Source organism: Ochotona princeps, chromosome 1 (assembly GCF_030435755.1).
Source record: "Ochotona princeps isolate mOchPri1 chromosome 1, mOchPri1.hap1, whole genome shotgun sequence".
NCBI lineage: Eukaryota > Metazoa > Chordata > Mammalia > Lagomorpha > Ochotonidae > Ochotona > Ochotona princeps.
In genome coordinates this window covers 19,986,531-20,007,049 of record NC_080832.1, presented here as the reverse complement: position 1 = coordinate 20,007,049, position 20,519 = coordinate 19,986,531, and the positions used below count along the sequence as shown (strand labels likewise).

Genomic DNA, 20,519 nt, shown 5'->3' with positions numbered 1-20,519 from the left:
TTTAAAATATTAACATTCCAGACAGCTACCCTTCTGTGTGTGTATGTGTACATATGTACATATGCATACAGATAAAAGGATGATGAGGCCAGCGTGGTAGCCTAATGGCTAAAATTCTTGCCTCGTTTGCACTGGGATCCCATATGGGCTCCAGTTCTAATCCTGGCAGCTCCACTTCCCATCCTCCTCCCTGCTTGTGGCCTGGGAAAGCAGTCAAGAATGGCTCAGAGCCTTGGGACCCTGCACCTGTGTGGGAGACCCAGAAGAAGCTCCTGGCTTCAGATTGGCTCAGTTCTGCCTGGTGCATCTACATGGGGAGTGAATCCTCGGATGGAAGATCTTCCTCTCTCTCTCTCCTCCTCTCTGTATATCTGACTTTCCAAGAAAATAAAGAAACATTAAAAAAAACAGATAAAAGGATGATGAGTAGATGACTAAGTGCGTGGACAGACAGCTGAACATTTTCAATGAGATTGTATTAGATATGCCATTTTCAGTGTGATAGAATTGGTCTCTTATGAAATCCACCCATATGAAGTGTATCCTTTATGGTTTTTAGTCTATTCATCTTGCCATGCAATCATCAACAGTGTTTTCTAAATAAGTTAAAACTAATTAGCAAGAGAGACAGAGAGAGAACCTTCCTGTCCTCTTATTCACTCCCCAAATGCCTGCAGTGTTTGGAACTGGGTTGAGACCAGATACAGGAGCCTGGGATGCAACTCAAGTATCAGCTGTAGAAGGTAGAAACCCTGTTATCATCCCTCCTACCACCCAGGCTCTGCAGTGGTTGGGAAGCTGGAGGCAAGAACAGGATGTAGGAACTCAACCCAGGTACTCTAACGACTGATGCCTGCCTATGTCATGAGTCTTCATTTGAGAAAATTGATCACCCCTAAGAGAAACCCCTTTAGCAGTCAGTTTCCATTGACCCTAACCTTCCAACATCTAGTCTATGTTATTTGTACCCATGGATTTACGTGTTTGGGAAATTTCTTTATGAAAAAGCATCTATTTATTTGCGAGGCTGATCATCAGAGAAGGAGGAAGGAAGAAGAGAAGAGAGGGAGAAGGAGAAATGGATCTTCTATCCATTGGGTGTTCCTTCACCAGGTGTCTCAATAGGCAACCTCTACAGGTATATTCATTAGAACCTGATTGGAGGTAGAAGAGCTGAGAATCGAGCGAGGGTTTTGTATGGGATGCAAGCATCTCAAATAGTGGCTTAACATCTTGTTCCCTAACGCCGGCTCTAATATACAGTATTTTGTATCTGGCTTTCTATACTTAGCATACTATTATCTAAGTTCCTGTTTTAGCTTGCATTAGTACTTCATTCCTTGAAATAACTGAATGATAATCTGTATGTAATTATTTTGTTTATAATTCCTTCCTCAGTGTTTGAACATTTGGGTTGATTGTACTATTTGACTTCTGAAAGTTACCATGATATAAACACTTATATGCAAGTTTTTATGTGGATTTATGTTTTTAGTCCATTTGAGTTTAAATAAATGTCTGTGAAAAAAAATGTTGGGATCTATTTTTAAATGGGATTTTTGCTCTCTTATAAAGTTCTGAGGTCACTAGCATTTTAAATATGGAACTTACTGGTGTATGTATTTTAAGTCATGCAATTCCATGATGCCTCAATAATGGATTTACGGATGGAGTTCTAAAAATGTGATTGCAATTGTCCACCAAGGATTGTTCAGTTTAAGAAGCCAACTTGTGCTGAAATGAATTATTTAGAAATATGAAAAATAGGCCTTTTCAAATTACTTTCTTTTCATCATAAGTACTTCTTAACGCTTTAATTTTCCCAGTATTCTTTTGTCCCTGATTGTATGAACATTTCTTAATGTTGTCTTTCTTGTGTTAGGCATACTGTTAAGGTATTGACATAAACATATAGAAGATCCAAATCAAAGATGGACTCCCAACAAAACTGTTGGACATATCTAGACAATGGGATGCTGGATTGTCTGATATTGTCTATACCAGCAGTGTTGGGGTGCACTTAAATAACAGACTGATGACCTTATGACTGTTTATGAAGAACTATACTACTGTAATGATATGGGAAAAATCAGTCGAGGGTGGGGATTTATGGGTGGGGAGAAATCCCAGACCCTATGGAATTGTACCATAAAATGTGTAAAAAAAAATGTAGAGGAATAACTTAATATACAAGTAGAAACTTAGGATGCCATCATAATTATTTTATGTTGGTAGTAAGATTTTTTTTTATTGCTGGATATGTCTCACCTTTCTTACAATTCACGTGACTTCTCTATTGTAACACATTTGAGACACATACCACCAGTTTCATGCAGTGACTGAATTAAACAAAAGTTTCTTTGAGACTGTTCATTTTTGATTTATGATTTGCATGCTGTGCCTTGTCACGCTCTCAGTAATGCAGCATGCCTGTCCTGTTGTCACTTTCAGCATTGCCGACCGACAGAGTGCCTTGGAGGCTGAGCTGCGGACTGTGCAGGCCTCTCGCCGGGACGTGGAGAACTTTTCCAAGTGGATCCAAGAGGCAGAAGCCACCGTGAATGTGCTTGCGGATGCCTCTCAGCGAGAGAATGCCCTGCAGGACAGTGTCCTGGCCCGGGAGCTCAAGCAGCAGATGCAGGTAAGTGGCAGGGAGGCCAAACCCGGGACTTCCCTGTGCTGTGCTCTGCTGTCCGGGTGTGGACAGGCGTGCTGATTCCTGTTGCCTTATTCTGTTAGGAAGTCCATTCTTCTTTATGTGTAGTTGGTTTCTGCAAATAAGATCTATGAAATACTTTTACTGACTATTGGAAGAAAAAAAAATTCACTTCGTTTTATGGAAACAATAATTGTTTTAGATGGAAGCTCATAGCTCGCCTGTCTTTAGTCATTTTAAGGCCTTTTGCAGTTATCTTCATTGAATTCTAAATTAGAAGGGCATTTTTCCTTAATATGTAGTTTTTTCCCCATTTATTATAAATACTTAACATGAAAGCAGCACAAGCCTTGTGATTTGGTTTGCAACCTCCAGTATCAGGCTTGCAGGTGTTACTTCTATGTCTTTTAGTGTGATAACTGTGATGGTACATGCAGTTTGCCGTTCTAATTTTTCTCAAGAAATGTGGAAATATAAAATCTTTCTATCAAAAAACTTGTAAAATTTTATGAAGTATGTCTGAATATTTCTTCTGTTGTTCTGTTGTACCACTTCAGTGCCCTTGAACCTCCTAGTTTTTCCGATTGACCTAGTTTTCCCACTCCTCTGGTCTTTTTGCTGAGAACGTAGCTCACAGCTACGTTACATTGTGCTGGGGAGGTTTTCGGTGTTTACCATAGTTTTTTTTTTGCTTCTTCATTCCATGTTGTTCTCACATCAGTTTCACAACCAGAGCTCTTGAAATGCTTGCAAACACTCATTTTGTTGTTTGATGCGAATCTCCAGCTGTCCCAGTGGTTCACGTGACTTTTCCAGGCTGGGGCTGTATTATTTCCTCTTCTTGCCTCATTAGTGGTATGTGCGAAAATCCTGAGCAAATTCTCACTGCTACTCTTGGACCCTGAATTTAACATTATAGGAACTCATTTTTTTAAATCTGTTCATAGCCAAGTCTTTTTCCTTGAAACATCAAAAAGACTGTTTTATGAAATATTGACAAACAGTTGGTTCCAACAGAGGATATTAAAGCTTTCTTTGAAATGTTCTTTTTTTGTATTTTTTTCTTTGAGTTTGAAATTGTTTTCTTACATATTTATGAAACAATTAAAATGTAGCTTTTGGAATGGGAATATTTCTTTTTTTTTTTAAAGATTTATTTTATTTTCATTACAAAGTCAGATATACTGAGAGGAGGAGAGACAGAGAGGAAGTGGAGCTGCCGGGATTAGAACCAGTGGCCATATGGGATCAAGGCAAGGACCTTAGCCACTAAGCCACGCTGCCGAGCCCGAATGGGAATATTTTTGACTGTCCATCCATAAAAGCTTTTATATGTCTTATTGTTAAGTTCTTAGGTTTAATGAAGATCACCATTTTCTTACACTGATTCTTTTTTTTTCTATTCATTACACAACATGTGTCTGGAAATGAGTGTGACCAGTCAGTTATCAAAGTTGCTTTGTGTCTCCCTCTGGGGTCTCTTTAGATCAACCTAAACGTTAATTGACAACAGGTTTGATAATCATGTGGAATTTAGGTGATAGTAGAGGGTGCTCAATGTGGATAAGTGCCAGATGGAATGTTAGTAGTTATGGTTTGCACAACTCTGAGACCCATAGACTCATAGATGTGTAATTGATGCATTGGTGTTCTAGGAAAATCTGAGCTGTGTACTTGAGTGGGTAACCATTGGCCGACAGTGAGCGGAGGAGGCTTGAGATGGGTCTTGTGCTGAGCAGCACATCCAGGCTTATTGGAGAGTACAATAAAGTCTTCTGACACCTTTTGTCTCAGGATATATCCATAATGATGCTCAATATTTAAGGAATATTGAAATTGTACAAGAAGTAAATGTAAATAGAAACATCTATGTAAAAGAAAATAACAAACCATGGAATTATAGATGGCAGACAGCATTAGTTAAGAGAGGTTGCTGATTGAACTCCCAAAATACATGATAGTGTGTGTAGCTGCTGCTACTCAGATAAGTTAGTGCTGCTGAAATAGTATCATTGAAAGCATTAGAGGGCCTTTACTACTGTCTACTACCTTTGCTATCTATATTTATATATATGTGTGTGTGTGTGTGTTTATTTATATAACATATTTATAAATTTATATTTCTAACTACATTTATATTTGGAAAGCTTAATATTATGGTCATTTACATGATTTTATTTCAAAGGGAGGGAGCGAGGGAGTGAGCGAGTGAGATCTCGATCTCCCATCTTCTTGAGTCTTCCCAAATGCTGAAGCAATCTTGATCTCCCATGTAAGGTGGCAGGAACTCCAGTGTGCTTCCAAGGGTATAGAAGCTGGAATCAGAAATGCAGGCAGCATATGAGTCCAGGTGTGCTGTATTATGGGTGTGTCAAGTAGCATCTTAACTGCTTTACCAAATACCTACCCAACTCCCTTGCTCCTTGGCTAAGTGTTCTTAATTTGAAACATTTTCTCCACTTCATTTAAAAATATCCCCATTCTTTATTTTTGGAAGACTGTGAGTAGATGATTGTTATAGAGTCAAAATTTTTTCTATTTCTGAAACAAGAGAATTTTAATTTTTCTGTGGGCCAATGTATTAAATGCTCTTATTTGGGGTGAATGAACAGGTACTTAAAATGGAAACTTGTTTGGCAATGGAAATGTGTTTATTGAGGAGCATGAATGTACAATGCATCTGAAATCATCAAATAAATTACCTAGCAGTGTGGTGGTAGTGGGCAGCTTGTGTGCCTGCTGGAGGATGGAATAGAAACCACTGCACAGCACTGTATGTAGGACTATTCAGATGACATGCTCACTGCTTATGCTCACTGTTTATACCGGCACTGTGTATGTGGCAGCCAAAGCCAGGGCTGTGTGAGTGTTTCATTGTTTCATGAAGATGGAGACATTTATTATACATTTACTTTAATGTGGTTTTGGATACATTTGATAAAGGATAATGTAGGAGTATGTTATGATTCATGCTACTTCTGTGAAGTAATGGGTGACAATGTGTATCTGTGTTGATGTTCCATTTCCCTTGCTACAAGGCTGTTAGTGCTAGCTCCTCAACAAAGGTCTTTTGGCAAGAGAACAGCTCATCCTTAGAAGACCAGCAGGAGAAAGAAGTCCTTGAAGGCTGGGCAATACAGATCATGGAAGGTCTTGTACGACGCTCTGTGTGTTTTGTATGTTCACGTGGTGACAGTAGGCGAAAAGTCATAAAGGATATCTGGCAAGAGAGTAATGGGATGGGTTTTTAAATATAGGAATCTCGCTGGTGGCATTCCAAAGTATGAATTTGAACTATGTGAGACCAGCTGAGAGGTTCATCCGGATATTCTTGTAGCTTTCGTGGCTGAGAAAGATCGTGATCAGAAATGAGGTGGTGGCAGAGGGAGGTGACGCAAAGACTTGATGGTGTGGGTAGAGTGAGGGAGGACAGAAACAGGGGAGCAATGAAGAAGAAAATGTCAAGGTAGGGTGTCACTCGTGGCAGGAGTGTGACGGGAGAGTAATTCATTATTCTCATCCTGAGATTGTGGAAAGGAAGCCGTCAGTGGCATCCATATAGAAATGTGGGGTCCACAGTTATCGCTGTGCATCTGAAGTTAGAGAAGAAAAGTGGATCAGAGATGCAGGGTTTTGGGTTTTATGCTTTTATGCTTAACTCTGTCATTGATTTCCCTAAAAGCTTACTAATTTTAATGCATTATTCTCAATTCCCATGTCCATGTTTTTAGGATTTTATTGTCTTAAATACAGTTTTAAATTTGAAGTTTACATGTTTAAGCAGTGTTGGTGGAGACTGTTGCTTTCCTAGGTAAATCGCAAGACCCTGTGGCTTTTTGGGAAGTGGTATGCTAATAGGTAGCTGCTTTTGCTTTCTCACCATTTATTTCTGGGATTACCACATTTCTATTTATTGTGCTCAGTTTTATCCTGAATTCCATTCTTTAGTTCTCTATGTGTACACTGCTTCCATTGTTTTAGGCCTTCCCATACTCTGCTTCATACACAGCACTGTTTTGGTGGTGGACAAGGAGGGGTTTACCCCCTGTTTCTGGAACGGGAATAATACAAATTGAACATCCCTAAACAAGGTATCTGAATTCAGAAATATTCCCCAATCTGAAATGTTGATGCATATGGAAAATTCCATATTATGTTTTATGCACAAAATAATAAAAATACTGTATAAAATTAGCTTCAGGCTATTTGTATAAGGCATATGAAACAGAAGTGAATCTATATTAAGACTTGGGTTTCACCCCCAAAATTTCTTGTGCAAATATCTTTTTTTTAACTCTCACCCCCAAATCTGAAATGCTTCTGTGTGAAGCATGTTGGATAAGGGATATGCATTCTGTAGCTTCCTCTGTTGGAAGCAGCTTTATTGGGATGTAATTCACACACTACGCAGCTTGTCCATGTGCATTTTACAGTTCCACTGCTTTTAGTTATTCAGAGTTGTGCAAACATCACCACAATTAATCTAGAACTTCTTCATCATGTGAGAAAGACACCCCTCAGCCATTAGTTGGCAATGTCCTAAGCAAACATCAGTTGGCTTGTATCTACTTGCTTAGTAACATACTGTTTTAAGTTATAACCGCAGTCTTTATATTTGGCTGTAAGCAGATCTGTTGATATTCTGAGTCTCACCAGAGGGAGGCAGTATAGATTTTCAGCATAGATTTGAACAGACAAACACAGACACACACACACACAGACACACACGTAGAAGTCCACAAATACTTCTTGGTAAAGAATTATCTGAGTCTCAATATAGGCCTTTTAATCGTGTTAATTTGAGGGACCGAGAAAAGCAAATGAAGGAAGAGAAACAAACATGTGATGACACTGCATGTCTCTTCAAGAATCAGGACAGCATCAGACAGAGGTGAACCTGCAGCCTTGCTCAGGTTATTAGCGTGAGCATGATGCTGATAATGAGACATCTGGATTCTATTTTGGGCTGTGCTCTTTGGCCCAATCATTTAATCATTTGAAGTTATGCTCTTCATCTGCTAACCCCGCGTTGCCACCCCCATCTCTCATTGATGTTTATAATGATATTCTAGCTGCAGTGAAAAATGTGTCGTACAAAGGTAGACATGCCCATAAAAAACCCCAGATTCTGAGCTTGCTCTTCATATGATGTAATTATGCTCTTGTCTTTTCATAAAATTAAGGCAGGTGTAGAGCAAGTCAAATGAGATCATAAGGATTCTGTCTAAAGGCAAATGTGATAATTTGAAATGTTTAGTAAGTAATCCATTACAGACATTATTATTAACTTTGCCATCTCATGATATGACTATTTTATTAGGAAAGACTGTTTGCCTGAGGCAGGAACAAGCTGCCCGTTGGATGGCTGTTCCTTTAGGGTATGTTAGGTCAAGCCACACACCCCCTGCCAGCACATTTTGTTTTGTTTTTCTGTTTTTGATGTGTTTGTGCTGAGATCCCTCTGGGACTTGAAGTATTAGCACTTTCATGTACAGACTGCTGTGTGGACTGCTATCATTAGAGTCAGGTACCTCTCTCTCTTTTAAGAATTATAAGAGGGTGCGTTCTTCACTCATTCTGCAGAGCATAGCCCAGCTGCGTTTCTTTGGGCGCCGAACCTATTCCTGTTTGGAGTGAGAGGGGGAATGCCACGCTGTCTCTTAATAGAAACCAGCTCGCAGACATGCACCGTGGTGGCGATGTGTTGAATCTCTGTTCTCAGGGGTTGTCTGCTTTGTATCTGCAGCTTTCATGTTTCACTTAATATCCTCTTTGGCTATTGAGCGCGCCTCTCTGGCAGCCGGCAGCGCTTGGCTGCTCGACAACTTGCTTCTTTTCTGACCACGCAGGGCTGAGCTAGTCCTGGCTGTGAGCATCTGCTGGGGCGCTTTCTGAGTGGCATTTGTCTGGATTTTTGAAATTGAGAAGAAGTTGAAGGAATACAGCCTCTGTTCTCCCCTGAAACTGAGCCTCTGTATCTTTCAAATGTGTTCCTGGAAACGAGCATGCTCAGAGAACTGGCAAATCATTGTCCAGTGACCGGGAGGAAATGATCGCTGTTCTTCATTTATAATGCAAATTCTGAGGAGTCTCCAGAAGTGTGGTAAACTTAAAATGATGGCTGTGGTGAGAACGTCTCTGCAGAAAGTTGTGGTTTTGTTACATCGTTTACAAAGGATGGCAGTTTCGTCTCCTCGCTATCAGAAGCTCTGTAAGGTAACTGAGGGCTTAAGAAAGGAGGATCTCGGCTGTTTGAGAATTCTAGTTCTTCTTGGGGTCTGAAAACTCATCTGCCAGGGTCTTGTCAAGGAGAGAGTCATTGCCTTAGTAAACTATCCTAAGAGATGCTATAGGGGGTTATGTGATTCTATTTTGCTTAAGAATCTGAAAGAAGTGATGTTTTAGCACTTAACTTCTTTTTGCCTTTGACACAGGCTTGTCTTCTAGGATGGGCTAGTGAATTTAACTGCTAAGGGAAAAGATAGCAAAAGTATATTCATTAAGACTTGTTATCTGTGTTGTACTGTTGGTGTCATAATATTGACTGCCCATTGTTCCTACGTGAGCTCTGGAAAATTAAAAGAAGAGCTGAAAATAATCTTTCAGTGGGCTGTTTAAAATTTGCAAACTGTCCACCTTTTTTTAGTGCTTTTTTTCGATGAAAAAATTAAAGTGCAGGTATTTAAAAAACTGTCCGAGTTTGATTCCTCACAAAGCGTCACCTGTTTCCGAATCTCCGTGTATTGTAGTTCAACTTGAACCACTTAATTGTATTTGGACAGGTGGATTAAGTAGTTGCTGGAGGCAACCTGTTTGACAGTTGCACATTTCTAATACCACGTCGTCCTAAACATAAACCATTACATCAGCACCTGTGCTGGTTTTAAAGTTAGCTGTTGTTATGTTTCTGTCCTTATCTTATCTTGTTCAGGTGATGCTCCTATGGACTCTTCACTTTTGTAAACAACTAGATGGTTTGGTGCAGAAATAAGGAATTATAACAAGAATGTTACAGCACTGTATATTCTTTCCTCCTATTATATTCTTGGTAATAATCTTGAGGACATATCTTGTTCGTCACTCAGCTGCCCAAACTTACTTGTTATAATGAGAAAAACTGTCTTTAAAATGTTATTTTTCTGATGATACGTAATATGACATATATAGGCATGCAGGCTCTTTCCATGGTAGATGAGGGTAGAAAAGCAGTTGTTAATTATCTCTGTCACAGTTTGGCCAATTAGATGTGGTTATGTTTGGAAACTTGCTTTTTTTTTTTAAAATTTAAGGCACAGATTAAAGTAGTGCATATTTTTTGCAAAAATACTTAGAATTCTTTTCATTTGTGTCAGAAACTAAGTAAAACTTAATACAAATTATTTAACTAGTTGAATCTGCAAGTCACATTGAATGTGTTAAAAATGAATTAAGATTAAAAAATAAAAAATAAATATTACATAAAGGGAGAATTGTAAAAATTAACTGAGTTGTAACCATTTTGTAAACCTGATGATTTTGATATGCTTGGTTTTCTTTCTCAAAGGTGAAATTTATCATGGTCCAACATTTATGATTTTCTTGAAAACCCAGTTATGATAATGGAGGAGAAAAACTCATTCATGAATGTATGTTTTTTTCTATATGAACATGACTGTGTGAAGCATTTATATTTTAAGAAAATGTCTGAGTTATTTTTCTAGTTCCTGTATGCTTGCTTTTACAAAACAAGATTTTTTTTTTAGTCCTGTGCTGAGGTCTGCATCAGTGGAAGTTAAGTATTGGAGAAAGTTGCTAATTAGTTTCCTAAGTACACCATGAATAAGTACAAGTTAACTTACCGAAGTCATTGGGTAAATTAACTCCTAACAGAAGTAGTCTTTGGGACTAGTTTCCCAAAGATACCATTAAAATCTAAATTGTCAGAGTAAATGTCCCGTTTTTTTGGGGAAATTTGTGTTACTTATCCCTGATATGTTATCTTCTACGTATTTTTTTCACATATGCAAAAATTAATAATTGCCAGATAATGCATTAAGAAATCTACAATTCCAGAAGTTTCCAGCAGGTGTCAATGTAAGGCAGTGATATATGAAACTTTGGCTAAAGATCTCAGGATCCATATGATAAAGTGATGCAATTACCATGGAACCAATGAGCTAGTCACAGATGTATTTTACTCACCTGGCTACACTTTGCAGCCTAAGCTTAGTTATTGGGCTGTATTAATTCATATGACATAAGTAAAGCTTTTCTTTTTGGAGTTCAATATTACCATCCCAGATATTGACATAAGTTTCTATACTAACTGAAAATAATTGCACTGTAATGGTCAACAGTCTGTGGTTTATAATGTTTAAATGGATTTGGCATTTATTTACTATACTATGCGTTCTCTTAAACTGTAAATTCTGTTGCGACTTTGTTTCTCTATATCTTACATTCTCTAAATTTCACATTTTAGAAAGGAAAGGAAAGTCCGTGCTGTAGCAGACAAAATATAAAATATAGAGGCAATTTATTGCGTATAGTTTTACAGATCAAAAGGAATGAGAAAAAATATGGAAGAATAAGAAAAATTGAATATTTTTGACAAAACCGTGTCTGTTAATAGTTTTGCCCTCATTAAAATTGTTTTTATAATGGCTCTTTTTTCTTGTATATATGTAGTTTAAGTCTTTTAATCAGAATTTTTGTCAGTCAGTGGCATTTTTTTGGATTGTTATCATACTTGTTAGTAGTTTATGTCATGCAAGTGGAAATTGATGAAATATTTTTATTTTGTGGTCATTCTAGCTTATTTCAAGAGGAGTAGGAATGAAAATGATACCTGGGGAACTCAACATCTGTCAAAGTTAGAATTATATACCCCCCTTCAACCTGTTTGTGCATTGTCTTTTATATTTTATGTATAAAACATGTCCTCCTGGTTATATATCCCATACAATTTGGGCTGGAACCTGAAATAAATGCTGCTTTCTTGATGATACTCAGAAGCATAAAATTGCCCTGCTGATCTAAAAGCACCCTACAATGGATGTAAATTTTTCCAAATTTGGTTTTGATTAAAATATTAATGACTATAAAATACTTTTTTCTTTTAATAAGGCATAGTAAAAACAAAACTGATTTAAATTATTTTTGAAAGCCAGATAGGTTTTTACTTGTTTTCATTATGTGATAATATGTGTATATCATAAAGTCAGCTTAAAAGCAAATTGAGCTTATATTGAGTCAGAAAAGAATTTTATAATTTTTCTTTTTTCTTCTGTGTCAATTTCATAAATATTTAATAATCAAGGACATGGTAAATGCTGTTTCTTGTAAGTAGGTTAAGATATGAACCATTAGAGAGAAATCAGAAAATTTTAAAACAATTACATTTACAAATGGAGTTATTCATTACTTATGCACTTAGAAATTTGATTCAACTAACGTAACTTCAATTTGCCTACATACATATGTAAATTGTTTTAGCTGAAGGATTTTCATTATATCCAAACTTTCTTGATCATATAATTTTATCAGGGAAATGTTTTAAACATACAGCTAGATTTATATTGATGCATATTCATGAGAAATGATTTGTATATGTTGGGGTAACATCATATATTAAATGTAAGTAAAGTTGAACGTTGTTCTTATTTTTTTACTGTCTTCTTTTTCCCTCTGTGTGGTATCTTACAGATACCATCAATGTATCACCCTTGAAAACTGAGTGTTATGAAATACTGTCTCTGAGTACTTTGTGAAAAATTAAGAGAGACAAAAATTCCATCAGGTCAGGGTTGACGGGTCGTGTATGTGTATAAAAGAATTCATGTGTGTGTGTTTTCACATGTGTAAAGCCATGTTGATTCCTGCAGTGCCAAGGAGTGACATTGTATGACCACAAAGCCACATTAGTCTCCATAGTTTCCGTTGAAGTAAGTTCAGATGCTACTTTTTTTTTCACATATGTATTAACACTTTTTTTGGTGGCATTTAATGTACTTCTGTGTTTTTTAAGAAGACTCTGAAAGGAAGGGTATGTTTTCTAATAGTTCAATTATGTATTTTTATCATTTGGAGAAAAGTTGTTATCCCTGAACAATACTCAGGCATTCTAGAGTGCTGCAACCTGACTTTGTCATGATTCAGTGCTGAGCCGTGTATGTTTTACTGTCCACTCTGACTCCCTTGTTTTGTTTCAATAACCAGATCACACACATATTGGTTATAGAAAAGTCTTGGCCTGTAACCTGGAGGTAACATCCTCACTTGCCCATATGAGGAGTTTGTTCTCTTTTCTGGGTTGCAGGAAAAACTCTTGGTTTAGTTAGTTCAGAATATTTGTAGAAGCTGAGAGTCAGTGGAGAAAAATAGTATATGCAGGAGGATTTGCTCCCATCTATCCCATTCCATAGGCATGGGGACACCAGGGCAGTGTGCTCCTGTAACTGTGGGTAAAAATGAAATTGGGTCAGGAAGAGAATACCTGTTTCCCTATGTTTGTCAATATCAGAAAGTTTTCTGTGGTTTCTTACAAGAACAGCATTGTTTTGTCATTGCTCCCCAAGTGAATGTACATAGCAAAGCTTTTAAAATAATTATCATCTGATTAAATAAGATTTTCTTAATCAGAAAATTCATGCTATCAAAGACTTACCTAAAAGTATATCTGCTATAATACTTTATCACGTAAGTACGAAGTAGTTGTATCTACATTACATTCTCACTAGTTCTTTAACAGCCAACATGCTGCTATGTACACAACCTAGAAGTTTGAGCTTAATTCAAAGCAAATAAATAGGAAGCCCTTCTGAAAGAGAATATTATTTTGCAGTGTTACTTAATGTTTGTAATAAAATCTTGATGATTTGTGTTTCTCTATTCAGACAGTTTATTAAATTCAAATGCAATCTCACAGACTGTATACTGCTAGATTCTGAAAGTAAGTGTGTTATCTGCTTTCTCTTATTCTTGGTTGTGAGTATAACCAGGTTCCCTTTGTATGTTTGATAGTTTATTTTCAACTTTAACAATTAATAGAGTTTCTACAATAGAGATGGAGGAATACAGATAATTTAATACTATGGTAGATATCTCAGTTTAAAAAAGTGCATTCATTTCTGGGCAAAATAATGAGTCCAAATTGGAATTGGAAGGGATACGAAGTGCATCCAAGGATTTCTCTTCATTTTTCTTCATCTACTTTGTTCAGTTGTATGAAGCTCAAAAAGATTAACTTATAAGAAAGTGTACTTCTAAAAGCAGATAGTGTCTTTGTTGAATATATAATCAGCTGACATAAAATATGACTTGATAGAGGTTGAATGAGCTTTTGGAATAACATCAGATGGAAGAAGTGTTGAACTCTTCACAATGGATGGTTATTTGCTGATATTTCAGGAGAATTGAGAGAAAAATCACTGACGATAGCAACAAAAACTGTAAGCTTTCATTTTGGGAAAATGTTTTATTACTACTGATAAGTTTTTACATTCACCACTGACCATAATATTCAGCAAGTGAAATGCATGGAGTCCACAGTGCCATTGGAGTATAACAAGGGTGAAAAATGTCAATCAAATCACAAGATGTTTCTTTCATTCCTTTACATTTTTTGTGTCCTGTATGTACTTCCATGTATCAGAGAAAACATATGACATTTGTCTTTTTGGAAATCAGCTTATTTCTGTACATTTAGTGGATTCCAGTGGAATCCATTTTGTTGCAGAAGACAAGACAACATTCTTTTTTGTGACTCTGTAGTCTTCTATAGTGTATGTATGCCACATTTTCTCTATCTAGTCATATTCTGAAGAACATGTGGGTTCTTTGTCTTTGCTGTGGTGAGTTCAGCTGCAGTAAACATGAGTGTACAAGTAATACTTTGATGTATTGATTTTATTTTGTTTGAGTAAATTCTTAAGAGTGGGATGGTTGAGTCATATGGTTGATCTATTTTCAGATTTCTGGGGAGTCCCCATACTGCCTTGCATACTGGTTGCACTAGTTAACATTACTTCAGCAGTCTATTAGGGGGCTTTTTCCTCGCAGTGAAATTAACAGAAGAGCTGATTATTATTTGTCTTGATCCTATTGAGCAGTGATCTATACTTGTACATGGGGTATTTTCTTAATGGATTCATTTTGCATCCTTGTAAAACACGGATGGATTGCTTCATTTTAATGCAAATTAATGTAGTCGGTTCTGAGTTTTGAATCATAAGATAGTTTACTTTGAGTTTCAGTGCCACAAGTATTTAATTATCTATCCAAGGAGTTTAACATTAAACTTGAAGGGGCATAAAAATATTTTAAATATAGTTAGAAGGAGGCAAATATTGGGCCTATTCATTTATTTGAGAGGTAGGGGAAAGAGGGGTAACCTGTAGCTGCTGGGTCAACACCCTAGATGCTTTAGGTTGGGCCAGATTAAAAAAAATAAGATTGTGCTTGAGGTTTCCCACATGGCAGGAACTTAACAACTTTGGTGATGCCTGCTTGACTGACAGGATTTGCATCTCGTCAAGTTGGAGCCGAAACCGGAACCCGGGCGCTCAGATGTGGGTTGTGGGTGTCTGCTGCCAAGCTAAAAGCCCATTCTTTTCTTTTTGTATCTCTGTCTTCCTGATGGTGTTTGTCTTTTTTTATTATTTATTATTTTTAATTCATTAATTACATTGTATTATGTGACACAGTTTCGTAGGTAATTGGGTTCTCCCCAGCCCTCCCCAAACCCTCCCACCATGGTGGATTCTTCCACCTTGTTGTATAACCACAGTTCAAGTTCAGTTGAGATTCCCCAATTGCAAGCGTATACCAAACATAGAGTCCAGCATCTTATTGTCCAGTCAAGTTCAACGGCTTCTTAGGTATACCCTCTCTGGTCTGAAGACAGAGCCAGCAGAGTATCATCCCAGTCAATTAAAAGCTCCAACATACCATCAGCAAAAATTTACATCATTATGGAATTAATTGACATAGTAATGAGTAACCAATATGTTAAAAGTAAATGCGAGTTCTTAACCACTTTCTGTGACCACCTCATTGGCATTTCAATTTTAGTTTATACACAGCTTGTCTTTTTAAAAAATTTCTGTCAAAGAGCATGTACAGAATGACTCTTGTGTACCAAACATATGCAAACAGCATGAATATAGAATACAGGGTTGTGTTTTCCAGGTAATATACAGAAGTTACTGTAAGTTTTACTGAAGATTGTTCCCAAAGTGTATCATCTTCTTCTTTGAAAATTTTACTATTTTACTTATTTTTAATTGAAAAATAATAAAAACAAAGAATATGAACTGTCAGACTGTGTAAATTCAAATACTTTGCCGGTCATCAGATACATGATCTTGGCAAGTCACTTGACACATCTGATCCTAGCTCCTATGTCAGAAAACAGATTAGTATTTGCCTGTGTCTCATTGTCATTATTATCATGGCTGTCTTTACTGATAAGCGGCTTGTGGGATGTACTCTGGACAGATGAATGTTTCTTCAATATGATGGTTTAGTCATTGCCTGCGCTCCTTCCAAAGCTGTAAGAGTCAAGTTCACACTGATACATCGGTGGGGCCTGCTCTCAAAGATGTGTGCAGCATCGGCTCTGAGCCATTGGATGTAAGGGGCAACATGGGCCATTCTACTGTGGGCAATGCCACCCTTCATTGCTAATCACAAAGAACAATAAAGCAACTCTTACAAGTTTTCCCAGATTTTTTTTTTGTTTGTTTGAGATTTTGCTTGAAATTGTTCAAGGAAAAGATTCTGAAGACCACTGGAGTTGTGGTAGGAGTTCTTGCGAATGAGTATTCAGGACATTATGAGTGCTTGCCGGATCAGTGGTTAGACTCTTTGAGAACACCTCAAGTGCATCTAGTACATCCATGATGAAAGTGTAAAGTGCTGTTTTGCTGATTTACATAAGCCTGTATATTAAAAAGAAGTCTCCTTTCATCAGCAGAAAGTAAACAAAGCTAAGGAAAGAAGGCATCATCACCGTGACCTATGCAGAGAGGAACAGATGTGCCCAGAAGAAAATGGAAAGAAGTAGGCTCTAAGTGCCCTTCATGTTTGTTTGTTTTTTTAAGATTTGTTTATTTATTTATTGGAAAGTCAGATAAACAGGAGAAGATACAGAGAAGACGATCTTCTGTCTGTTGATTCACTCCCCAAGTGGCCTCAACTGCCAGAGCTTAGGCGATCTGAAGCTAGGAGCCAGGAGCCTCTTCCGGGTCTGCCACTTGAGTGCAGGGTCCCAAGGCTTTGGGCCATCCTTGACTGCTTTCCCAGGCCACAAGCAGGGAGCTGGATGGGAAGCAAGGCCACCAGGGTTAGAACTGGTGCCCATATGGAATCCTAGCACGTGCAAGCGAGGGCTTTACCCACCAGGCTACCGCACTGGCCCCTTCATGGTATTTTTAAGAATTATACTGTTTGGTGCCATTAGCTTTGGATCCAGCTTTACACTGAATATCTGAATGTACTGTTACTAGTTTAGGGTTGCTATTAATTACAACCGTATTTGAAAACACTAATATTTGACTCAGCAATATTATAAAATGAGGATTTTTACTCTTTTCAGGGTTAATTTGGCATGAGTTTAAAGTGACAGGAAAATGAAGCTTTTTTGTTTGAAATTCTATATGAGAGTGAATTTACTCTGGGTTTAGAATTTTGAAAGAATCCAGTATGTACAACCCTAGTCAGTGGAGGGGTCAAAGAAGCTGGCATCTTCTAGGCCTTTTTATTCTGTAACCTTCATTTTACAAGTTATGTATCACAAGTGCTTTTTCATAGTATTAGACATTTATTATGTTATGATTTCCTTGTAAATGATGTTCTGTTGAATGACTATGCCGTAAGTTACTTAACCAATCCACTGTGGTTAGGTAAGGAGGTTACTACCAGTGTTCTCATGATAAATAATTCTATGATGGGCTGATTCACAAATCCCTAAGTACATCCTGCTTATTTTCAGAATGGTTTTAGAATAGGAAAACTAAATCAAAAAGAGCATTTATAGATATTTTTAAATATACCTACTGCCAAATTTCCTTCTTGCAAGGTTGTATCTGCTTATATGCCACTATCAGCTTGGTGCCTAATTTCTGGTACACTCATAGGCAATAGAAAAATCTCACTTTAAAGTATTATATAAAGTTATTAGATTAAAAAACATAACTTTGCTGTAGAATATAAACTAAAATTGAAGCTAAACAATTTGTCTAAATATGAGATCAAATATTCTATCCCAGAACCACTTGAACTCCAGATGCTGGGAAACCAAACACTGTAGTCTCTAAAATGGGATGTCATAATGCAGAATAGTAAAATAAAAGTGGTTAGACTACAGGAAAAGGGATAGCAAATTCTGGCTTGAGAATGCAAAGCAAGTGCTTGCTTTGGCAGCACATGTACTAGGAAAGACAGTGCTAAGTATGGATTTTTGAATTTTAATTATTAATAACAAATTGAAAAAAATCTTATGTTAAGTGATTTATAAACCTTGTAGAACTATAAGACATGTAATTTGTTTTCCATTAGCAGTCATTTAGGAAACAGTTTCTTCTTAGAGTAGAAGTGAGGAACATCCTGCCTCCAAGCCGTGTAAGGCTGGCAAGATCTTATGGTCTGATTCTGCCTTGGCAACTGCAGGTAGGACTACAAATTAAATCTGCAGTAGGCAAATTTTCAAGATGATAATTTTGTATGGCCCGCAAGTGATGTTATAAATATCCAAATGGCCTTAGGTATAAAAATGACTATCCCTGATCTATCCAGTGGAGATAATATGCATCCCATAATTATAGAAAGATTTTATAGCACCAGTGAGTTCATGAATTTGCCGTATATAGCTGGAGTGTTATAGATATTTAAATATAAATTTTTTGCAACTTAATTTTCTACATACCATTAAAAACAATGACAACATTTCCCCACCTGCCTAGGCTGTTACCAAAGTTCAGTACTGACGGAGTTTCTGAAAATGGGGAAAGAACTTCCTAGCTAAAGCTCCTGTTTATCTCAACTGAAGCAGCAGAAAGTTGAATATCGTGTCTTCCCGCTGTGTGGGATCATTTCATTTGTCTTCATTCCTGGGGCATGCAGGCTGCTTCCAGATTCAAGTATATTCTCTGCCAGTAAAATCATGCTAATATTTCCGAATAGCTTAGATTCAAATTGGAACTACATGAAAGGCGCCATGTCTTCAGAGCAAGGCCAGTGGCTTCTGAAGCTACATTATCTAGTCAAAGGAAACATTCTGAAGTCTTTATGTAACCCAGAATTAGGGCAGTCATGACTTTTAAAGTCTACACATTGGTCATCTTAGATATTGGTGAGCACTTGTAAAATGTGGGAGGGTTTGAGAAAGATCATCCTTGGATCTCAGTAATTACACATTTTGGTTAACTCTCAGGTGACTTCTGCATAATCTCTGCTTTGAGAGTGAGGTTTGAGCAGGTCACTAGTAGCCTGAATTAATAATTATGGTGATTGGGTGCTGTTTAGCCTGTCATGGTGAAATATCCTCATGTGTTGCTGTGGTAAAGAAAGGGAAACTTTTTTTCTTTTTGAAGTAATTGCTTCTAATGGAAGTCTAATGACCTATTATGCCTACTTCTAAGAGCTGGCAAGCTTAATAGGAAGCTAGGGAAGGATTTGAGGAATTACATAATCTAAACTCAATTTGATCAAGTTGCATGGGTTGAGGGTTAGTGCTTCATTAGATATTTCAGTAATGAAATAGTTTACTGTGTGCGATGCCTCCCTTGCTGTAAAAGCTTGAATAATTTCTAGAATTGAGTCTACAAGAGTAAGGATTTGAATAGAAGTTGTTTCTGTCCGGGGGTCATCAGTGCCTTGCAGTTTCTCTGAGCTCTGTATGCAGATTCGGTATGGCAGGAAGAACTTTCCTGTGAGCCTTGAAATGGTAGTTTCATAACATGGATGACTTCAGATATTTTAAAGTCTAGCATCCTGTTTTTCCAATGAGGTGACACAGGCTTAGTGAAGTGAAGTGGTCTCTCTTTGGATGTATTACTAGTGGCAGTGACTAAACGGTTTTGAAGGATTAACAGCCTTGTGTCTGTATGACAGCAGTAAGTTCTGGGATGCTGTGTGAATGTTGTTGAAGGTACTGAAACATGTCAGGTCACTCACCCAAGGTGGCCTCTTGCTGCAGTCCAGACATGAATTAAGCATGAGATGTGTTGGACACACACCGTTCTACAGTAAACTTTGTAGGTAGAAGGATTGCACTCTAAAATCAGGATAAATAGTATAGCAAATGCATGAAATAACAGCATAACCATTTGTTCACTGTCCGCAATTGTAGTGCTGTACTTTTATAAGACCAACAGCACAGTTGGTGTGTTTACATCTACAGCCTCGTGAGCACACGTAATGGACTCTGCATGTTACTAAGGAATACCAATGCTCGGCTCCATTAGCATCCTATATTTCCACTGTTGTATATGGGGTATATGTTGGCCTGTTACCAAACAGTGACTATTTCTTTTCCTGAATTTCATAAGGCTATGTTGTACAGATTTAAGATGTATTTCTCAGATGGACGGTGGGCACCAGATCAATCCAGTAGTTGATATGAGTGACTTTGCATGTTTCAAAAAAATAAATTAACTAGTATCTCTATAAAACACATGTAGCAGTGTCTTATTTGTTGACTTTGGGGCATATGGGTGCTCACTGTGCTTTTCTTTCAGTTCTGTATGCTTGAATTTTCTTATGATAACATGTTTTCATAAGGGTGGGTCAGCTTCCTTGAAGCTTTGCAAACATAACTGCTGAAAATCCAAAGAGAATGTTAATCGCTGTATTGGTGTATTCCTCACATGTCAATTTACATTAG

The 20,519-nt window shown here is 37.4% G+C and overlaps 1 protein-coding gene across 5 annotated transcripts in view; it reads left to right on the top strand.

The window, feature by feature from the left end:
* Nucleotides 1-20,519, top strand: part of UTRN (utrophin) — a 507,084-nt gene that overhangs the window by 271,497 nt on the left and 215,068 nt on the right. For all 5 annotated transcript variants that reach the window (XM_058667660.1, XM_058667612.1, XM_058667721.1 and 2 more), the window contains one exon: nt 2,452-2,641. In XM_058667660.1, the coding sequence (XP_058523643.1) occupies nt 2,452-2,641 (190 nt within the window). The remainder of the gene's footprint in view (nt 1-2,451; nt 2,642-20,519) is intronic.